The 9,418-nt window shown below is 47.0% G+C and overlaps 1 protein-coding gene across 2 annotated transcripts in view; it reads left to right on the forward strand.

Annotated features, from left to right (window-relative positions):
• Positions 1-8,865, forward strand: part of AQP9 (aquaporin 9) — a 28,811-nt gene extending 19,946 nt beyond the window's left edge. For both annotated transcript variants that reach the window (XM_081887820.1, XM_081887819.1), the window contains 3 exons: positions 1,714-1,832; positions 3,868-4,085; positions 7,376-8,865. In XM_081887820.1, the coding sequence (XP_081743946.1) occupies positions 1,714-1,832; positions 3,868-4,085; positions 7,376-7,565 (527 nt within the window). In that variant the 3' untranslated portion in view covers positions 7,566-8,865. The remainder of the gene's footprint in view (positions 1-1,713; positions 1,833-3,867; positions 4,086-7,375) is intronic.
• The last annotated feature ends 553 nt before the right edge of the window (positions 8,866-9,418 follow it).

The raw sequence follows: 9,418 nt of genomic DNA on the forward strand, positions 1-9,418 counted from the left end.
GCCGATCAGAAGGTTGGCGGTTCGAATCCCCGCGATGGGGTGAGCTCCCGTTGTTCGGTCCCTGCTCCTGCCCACCTAGCAGTTCAAAAGCACGTCAAAGTGCAAGTAGATAAATAGGTGCCACTCCTGCGGGAAGGTAAATGGCGCTGCTCTGGTTCACCAGAAGCAGCTTAGTCATGCTGGCCACATGACCCGGAAGCTGTACACCGCCTCCCTCGGCCAATAAAGCGAGATGAGCGCCACAACCCCAGAGTCGGTCATGACTGGACCTAATGGTCAGGGGTCCCTTTACCTTTACTTTATTCTTCTTATTAGGATGCTAATCATGCTTCATCAGACTTGATGCTGAACTAAACAACACACACACACACATACATGTGGGGGGAGGTAAAGAAAAGCATGTTTCTGAGAAGGACGGGAGGGAGAGGGCAAGCCCTCCAAGTATCCCTATTTTCCAGGGACGTCCTGGATTTAGAGAAGCTGTCCCAGTTTCTGATTTGATCCTGGAATGTCCCACTTTTCCTTAGGATGTCCCTATTTTCATTGGATAAATGTTTGAGGATATGGCATTATCCTGCCCCCAACCTGTCTGAAGGCAATCCTGTACAGTGGTACCTCGGGTTAGAACTTAATTTGTTCCAGAGGTCTGTTCTTAACCTGAAATTGTTCTTAGCCTGAAGCACCACTTTAGCTAATGGGGCCTCCTGCTGCCGCCGCGCCGCCGGAGCACAATTTCTGTTCTCATCCTGAAGCAAAGTTCTTAACCCAAGGTACTATTTCTGGGTTAGCAGAGTCTGTAACCTGAAGCATATGTAACTCGAGGTACCACTGTATAGGGAAGTTTTTTTTAATGTTAAATGTATTATGTTTTTATATATGTTGGAAGCTGTCCAGAGTAGCTGGGGCAACCCAGTAAGATGTGTGGGGTATAAATAGTAAAATCATCATTATGGAATGAGATGTCCCTATTTTCATCGGAGAAATGTTGGAGGGGGTATGAGAGGGCAGTCCAAGTTTGCAGACTGGGGTTTGCTTCCACTGAAGCCATTTTCTCCACAATTAACTTCACTCGTTGTTCACTCTCATTTGTTTTATTCCCAGAAAATCTATAAAAGGTTACTGCCAAAGTGTGTGAGTCCTTCCTGCCTTTCTTCAGATGTGACAGATTAATTACTTAATTAGTTAGTTAATTTTTGCCTCCTCTTGTCCCATGTGGACTAGCAACCAACTCCTCTTTTCAGAGGATCTGTCTCCTTAATTAGAAGGCTCCTCCTTGCCCCTTTCTTTTCAAGAGACTTTTGCCCCTGCTTGTCTCCTGTTCTCTGCCATGGCCAACATTCCTGGGTTGACCCTTAGTCAGTCAGCCCCTGTTCCCTGCTGCGGATGGCGGAAGGCTTTAATTCTAGGTCTCCTCTTTGCAGTCATAAAAAAATAATTCTGATCATTATTTATAATAAACAAAAACATTAAAAATGCTCAGCAATTGCTCTGGCTGCAAAGAGGAAATGAGTAATTAAATCTCCCCTCTCCCGCAAGGAGAGAACAGTGGTTAGTTCAGGAATGTGCCCCACCTGAAGGGTTTTAATGTGTGTGTGTGTGTGTGTGTGTGTGTGTGTGTGTGTGTGTACCAAGCACCTGCAGTTCCCTTCTATGAGGTGCTCTGAAATATGCTGTTTAAATGCTTAATATTTATTAACCATCATTTCCCCTTAGATTTATTGATGTTCTACACTGGGGGAAAGTTGACCGTCACAGGAGTAAATAAAACGGCACATATTTTTGCGACTTACCCAGAGGAGTATCTGTCCGTGGCAAATGGATTTTCAGATCAGGTAATTTCACCCATTTAAACCTGTCTCCTGTGTGGCTCAGCTGGGCATCTAGCAGGCAGGATTAAGGGAGCTGGAGTGACTGAGCTGAGGGTTCCACTGTTAAGTGCTTTCATGTGTTTATTTAACAAATATACCACTTGATTGTAAAACAAGAAGTCTACATAAAATTAAAATAAAAGATTAAGATTCTCTGAGGGGCGGGGAAAACACAGTTAAAATCAAGTATAGTAAAGCTAAAGGGACCCCTGACCATTAGGTCCAGTCATGACCAACTCTGGGGTTGCGGTGCTCATCTCGCTTTATTGGCCGAGGGAGCCAGCGTACAGCTTCCAGGTCATGTGGGCAGCATGACTAAGCTGCTTCTGGCGAACCAGAGCAGCTCACGGAAACGCCGTTTACGTTCCTGCCGGAGTGGTACCTATTTATCTACTTGCACTTTGATGCACTTTCGAACTGCTAGGTTGGCAGGAGCAGGGACCGAGCAATGGGAGCTCACTCCGCTGCGGGGATTCGAACCGCTAACCTTTTGATCAGCAAGTCCTAGGCTCTGTGGTTTAACCCACAGCGCCACCCGCGTCCCATAAAATCAAGTACCGTATATAAAAACATTAAACAGACGAATTGAAATCTACAGTGGCTAAAGAGAGATAAAACACATGTAACTTCTACCTGACTGGAGAGACTTGCCTAAACGAAAACATTTTATGCAGGCGCCAAAAAGAGTAAAGCAAAGCACCTGCCTGGTGTCAATAGGCAGGGAGTTCCGAAGTGCAGGCTCTGCCACACTAAATGATGAACTATGTATGTGCGTGGAATGGATATGATGTGGCACCTGTAACAGTGCCAGTTCTGCAGCCTGAAGCAGTTGAGCGGGCATATATGGGGTAAGGTGACTCCCTACTGCTATTACACGCCTGAGCCACTGGGAAGGCATAGGGTGAAAACAGGACTTTAGGGCTGGAATAACATTCCCATTGCCCAGGAACCAGCTGTGCCAAATTCCAGGGCAATTTTATTTATCCAGCCCTGCAAAATGGATTTGGAAGCTGGTCAGCACAAAGTGGAGTAAGAGAGCAATAACGTTAGGGTCTGCCCACAAAAGAGCTTTCCTTTGGGTGAACTGTGGTGTAAAACTGGGTATGAGGAAGCTGGAATCTTCACCACCTTTGGGGGCTCCAAGTCTCTGTAGGACCTCCCCACACCCCAAGTCTTGGGCTAGGGATTTTCCGACCTTGTGTACTGGAAACTGGGCACAGGTGTAGTCCTGTATCAAGGGCTCATTGGGGCCAGCTCTGCTCATGCAACCTTTCTACCACCATTTGGGGGCAGGGGAGAGGGCTGAAGCCACTGGTGCTGTGCTGAAATTTTCTTCTACATTCTTGTCAAACATTTCACATCAATTAATAAGACGTTTTATTCAAAAATTACAGCGTGTGGGCATTTTGTTCTGCTTACCTTACTTTTGAGGTAGTTGAGAATCCTCTTTTTAATTCTGCAAACCATCTCTCTGGTGGTCTGCAGCCTCCCCAGGTGCCTGCACTTCCTAAGGACCCCACAATGTCCTCAGCTGGCCTTTCCTATATGCATAGGCAGCTGGCGAGGCTGCCTGCAGTGCCCCTGGCAGCTGCTAACTGTGGTGGCTTTTTAAAGGGAAGTCTTTTAAAAGTTTTGTGGGAGCGGCTGAGCACTCCCTCAATAATAAAAATTACTTCTTCCTGGCAGGGCCAGCCCACCCATGAGGCCAAGTAAGGCAACTGCCTCAGGCGGTAGGATCCACTGAGACAATGGATCCAGATGTAAAACTTCATCCAGGGCTGGCCAATCCGTGAAGCGACAGCTTCAGGTGGCAGGATCCACAGGGGCAGCAGACCCCAATGTCAATATTCGCCGCCCCCCCGGCCCCTTGTTCCTGTTGTCGATCTTCATTCACCCCTTCTTCCCTGGCCAGGATGGGGGAGGTACCCTTTTCTGGTACCCAAATTTCTTGGGCTGCTCCTACCTCCTGAGCTGAATCTGCCTGCTTTTCACTGACCAGGTGATGTCGACAGCCATCCTTCTCCTGGGCATTTTTGCCGTTTTTGACCCGTGCAACCTTCCTGTGCCGAAGGGGCTGGAGCCCATTGCCATTGGCCTGGTCATCATACTGCTGACGTCTTCCATGGCCAGGAACAGCGGCTGTGCCATGAACCCTGCCAGAGACCTGTCCCCACGCCTCTTCACCTACCTTGCTGGATGGGGGCCTGAAGTCTTCACGTAAGTCCACTCGCCTTGGCAGAACTGCATTTGTGGAACCATTTAAAAGCTGGGGTGGCTTTAAAAGAGCATTAGACAAATTAACGGAGGATGTGGCTATCAAGGGCCACGATCCATGATGGCTTTGCTCATAGGTGGGGTCTGTGGGAAGCGTTGATGTTTCCCTCATATCTGGCCAGCAAGCTTCCCACGGTCCTCTGGTCAACCACTGTGACCACAGGATACTGACCTGATCCAGATAGGTTGTCTTATGTTCTTATCATTGTTTTCACGTGAATTACCTTGCTGTAATCCTTGGAGCAATCCTGTTAATCATCATTATTACCCTCAGTCAGAGGCAGAGTGACTAGTTTAAAGTCACTTCATGAGATCCGTGTTCATGGCAAGGGTGAGATTCTGACTCATAGCTCAGTCTCTTGGCCACTACTCTGAAGTAGCTCCTCACGCTGCCAACAAAAGCAGAGATGGGCAGAACCACCACTCTGCCCCAAAGATATCAGCATATGGATATCTATCTATATCTATCTATCTGAAGCTGTCTTATTCCACCTGGCCTTTAATTTGAATTCAGCCTGATCTTTTATTTCCCTTCTCTTCCTTCCCCCTCGCCTTTTGTGAAGATCACCCGCTCTGAGACCCCACAGCTAATTCTCCCCTGGCCTCCTCGCTGGCCCAAGTAGGACCAATTCAGCCAGCTAGCCCTGGGGATTATCTAATTGATTTTTGAATTTTATTGTTATTCATGTTTTTATACTGTATTTTATGCTGCTTTTATAATAAAGTGTTTTAAAGTGTTTTAAATTTGTCGTTAGCTGCCCTGAGCCCGGTTTTTGAACCGGGAAGGGCGGGGTATAAATAAAAAAAATATTATTATTATTATGGCCCAGTTCTAATGCCACATTAAACCATAATGTAAAACAAACTATGATTTAATGTGAAAGCCAGCATGGTGCTGCACGCTTCTCAAGAGAGTCCGTCTTGTCTTTTGAATTGGCTTCACTCCAAACAAGCCCTGAGCAATTACCAAGGTATGTTCTTGGCTTGTGGTAGGAGTCCAGGTTTACAGAATACCAGAAGCCGGACTCTGGCTTGTTCTGTCTGTGGTGCAGCAGCAGAAGTAGTAGTAGTTTCAGTGGGGGCCCCTTCCCAGGAACTTCCATGTTAAAACACAGTTGTATGCTGTGTGGCGATATTTTCCAATATTTTTGAATTCTGGTGCTGGAGGAGACTCTTGAGAGTCCCATGGACTGCAAGAAGATCCAACCTATCCATTCTTAAGGAAATCAGCCCTGAGTGCTCACTGGAAGGACAGATCCTGAAGCTGAGGCTCCAAGACTTTGGCCACCTCATGAGAAGAGAAGATTCCCTGGAAAAGACCCTGATGTTGGGAAAGATGGAGGGCACAAGGAGAAGGGGATGACAGAGGATGAGATGGTTGGACAGTGTTCTTGAAGCTACAAACATGAGTTTGACCAAACTGCGGGAGGTAGTGGAAGACAGGAGTGCCTGGCGTGCTCTGGTCCAGGGGGTCACGAAGAGGCGGACACGACTAAACAACAACATGCTGTGTGGCTGTCGTGTTTCCCTAACCTGCTACTTTTTACCTGAAAAGACTGACTGAGGAAGCAGGAGCGGTTCTTAAAAACTCACTGAAATAAGAGGCACATTCCCTGAGTTCCCTGGCTCAGAAAAGACAGAGGAAGGTGGAGGAATTCAGAGTGATGGAGACGATGCTTCTGCCTTCGCCTCCATCGTGTTGCAAGGCTGACCCCTAGCGGACACACAAAAGCAGGTCTTTCTAATCTGAGCAGAGGAAACAGTCCATTGTTCTTGGGAGACTCTAATAAGAATATGAGCTTCCTTCCAACAGTGCTAATGGTGCTGTCGTTCCCGCAGCCTCCATTCTGGCTGGCATCAGTGCCAGATTTAGGGAAGTGTGGGTGGTTCCTCCCCCCCGCCGGGTGCTGAGCCAAGGGTGTGCAAAACAATAATAATAAGCAACTGTACCAAAAGGAATTATTGTGAAAATAAGAAGTATTGGGGGGGGGTGCAGATTTTGTCTTTGCTCAGGGCACCATATTACCCAATTCCACCCCTGCTAGCCTCATTGCACTGTGACTTCTGTTCCATTTCAAAATGAGGATAAACTTCCAATTCCAATTTGTCTGCAGGCTGTCAGGCCTGGTCCTGAAAATGTAAGAAGTTGCAGTGATTCAGCTACAAGGTGCCACGTCAAAGGGGTGCCCACCCCCCTGCTCTAATCAGGAATGGTAGCCTGCAAACAGAACAGGGTGCCCCTCAAAACAAGCTCTGCCTGTTGCCAAACCAGCCCCCACATGGCTGCACCCAAAGCGTGACAGTAGCCAAGATGGGTCCCTTGCAGATTCATTTACTGGCTCTGCTCCTTTGCCTTTAACAACCTAGCAAGGAGTTATAATAGGGGGGTGCAGGGGGGGCCGGGCGCAACATCTGGGGGTTAGGGTTAGGGGGCGCAAGTCCACAGGTTAGGGGGCACAAATTACTTGCCTTGCCCCGGGTGCTGACAACCCACGCTACGCCACTGATAATAATAATAAGAAGAAGAAGAAGAAGAAGAAGAAGAAGAAGAAGAAGAAGAAGAAGAAGAAGAAGAAGAAGAAGAAGAAGAAGAAGAAGAAGAAGAAGAAGAAGAAGAAGAATTAATAATAATAATTTATTTATATCCCTCCCTCCCCAGCCGAAGCCGGGCTCAGAGCGGCTAACAATAGTAAAATGATACAACATTCTAAAATCATTTCATTATAAAATCAATTCAAATCAGATTAATGGCAACCATTGGGCTGGAGTTCTGTGAGGATTGCCAAAGGAGGGAGTCAGGCTGCGCCCTGACCAAAGGTCTGGTGGAACAGCTCTGTCTTGCAGGCCCTGGGAAAGATGTCAAGTCCCGCAGGGCCCTAGTCTCTTGGGGCAGAGCATTCCACCAGACTGGGGCCACATCCGAAAAAGCCCTGGCTCTGGTTGAGGCCAGCCTAACCTCCTTGTGGCCTGGGATCTCCAATATGTTTTTGTTTGAAGACCGTAAGGTCCTCCGTGGGACATACCAGGAGAGGCTCTACCAGAGGCAGCTTTTCCCACGGATAGGAAGCTTTTAACTGAAAGCACAGTGGCCCATTCAAAGCTTCGGTACCACATTGTCTCACCACACTGGAGAGGCAGTTGATAGTGGAAGTGGGGAGCCACCACAAATCAGGTCTACAAAAATGTAGGCACTGAAAACACTGGTTAATCTCTCTCTCTCTCTCTTCCCCCAGGGCTGGCCACCACTTTTGGTGGGTCCCTATCGTCGGCCCGATGGTTGGGGCCGCTATCGGAACTGCTATCTACATGCTCTTCATTGAACTTCACCACGCCCCTCGAGAGCCACCCCAGCGCAGCGCAGAACATGAGAAATACACCCTCACAAACATGGAGGAAGAGAAGTCGCTCCACACTTCCATTTAAAAATGGACAATGGACATGCCCCCCCAGAGCAGCCCTTGCCAGGTGGGCCACGTGAAAAAAAGAGGGTCTTGTGAGTCGGGCCAGGCCGCTGAACCTCCCTCTCCTTTGCATTGCAGGACAGGTGGAAAGGGAACTGGGAGATGGCTGCATCGCCTGGCGAAGGATGTTTGCCATCTTCTCTGCGCAGCTGAGGTCCAGTTCCCACCCCCACCCACGAATCTAAAAGGGGGAGCAGTCACCTGACCTGCTAATGCAACCTATGCAATTTAAATAATGTCGCCTAATTAACCACTAATGAGTGAGGTTCATGTCAACAAGCTGCAGACAGAGGCTGTTAATTGTTCCGTGGTGCCACTAGCAGAGACTCATTACTGCCAAAAGCATCTGTTGAAAAAGGCTATATTTTACAGGGTTGAGGTTTTTTTTAAAGAAAATACACCCTTGAATGAGATAACCTTAAATGAGGTTGACCTGGCTGTGTTTTAAAGGCATTAACAGCACAGCTATCAAACAGCAATTAACTTAGATGGTTTTCATGGAAGATTAGACCAGTGATGGCAGATATGTATAACAATGCTTGTGAAGGCTGATGGGGGGACTCCATGTTCAAGGGCAGTCTACCTCTACATAACTGAATGCTGGGAACAAACAATAGGAAAAACTCAATCCCTTCCTCCCATATTTGCCAGTTTTGCCAGAGGCTCCTGGCTGGCTTCTGGATTCCATTTCCCCTGATAGAATGCATTTTTGCATTTTGTGTATTGTTTTCACTAATATATGCTTTCTTATACACTTTCTCAAAATATATGGAAAAGAACTTTTCTAACTTTTGTGATGCAATCCTTCAACCAAAAGAGTAAAAACACACACACACATTATGTGTTTAAAAATGCAAATATGTGAAAATATACAAAATGCATTCTATTGGGAGGAAATATTTTTTAAATTAGGTAAATTGGATGCAAAAATGTGTATTTTAGAAGAAATGCACATTAAAATCCTGGCAATCTTTGTGGAGAGATATAAATATATATATGGATGTGGAGAACTGAATATTGGAAAAACCAAATTTAAAATTGTCAGTCTCTAACTTTTTGGGGCACTAAAGTTTGGGACACCAAAGGCTTTATTCCAGGCGCTTCCAAGTGCTCAGATTTACTTCCCATGCCAGATATCTTAATGGGATCTTCCTAAACTAGAAGAGTTCCCTGTACTTCCCTCCCTGTGTTTCTTGGTTTGCGTCTCCAGCCCCATCTAATTTCACTGTCGTGCGTTTAAATACACGCATCACTAATCATAACTTTGCTGTTCCTGTGACATCTGTTCATCAGTATCCATCCACAAAATACACTTTTCTGATTTTATGCACCCCCACCTTTGGGGGCAAATGCTCTGGAGGGGAAAAAACATTTTACAAATGTACCCCTCTCATTCCACTCACATCTTCCACCTGTAACAGTTCACTCAAGCAATTCAACAGTTTGGGAATGAAGTGGGCATTAAGGCTGGTTGTTAGGCTCAAACGAAGTGGTTGTTAGGCTCAAAGGCCAAAGCAGCAACTCCAATGCAGGGGTGACCCCCCCCATGGCCCTCCAGATGTTGCTAGACTCCCAGCTCCCATCAGCCTCAGCCCAAGGCATAGCTAATGTTCAAGAGTGATGGGAATTGTAGTCCGACAACATCAGGGAAAGGCGGCTACACTTTAGCCATCTCTGCACAAAAGAGTGGGAGGAACACATTGGACCTATGCACAGAGGACTTTTAAACATGCCGTGCAGGAGACAGGCAGGTCTGATCCACAGGGCCCAATCCACCTGGATACTCTCCTTCCTACACAAGTTCCACCAACACCT

This window comes from Podarcis melisellensis (assembly GCF_964234715.1).
Source record: "Podarcis melisellensis genome assembly, chromosome: 14".
In the NCBI taxonomy this organism is placed as follows: domain Eukaryota; kingdom Metazoa; phylum Chordata; class Lepidosauria; order Squamata; family Lacertidae; genus Podarcis; species Podarcis melisellensis.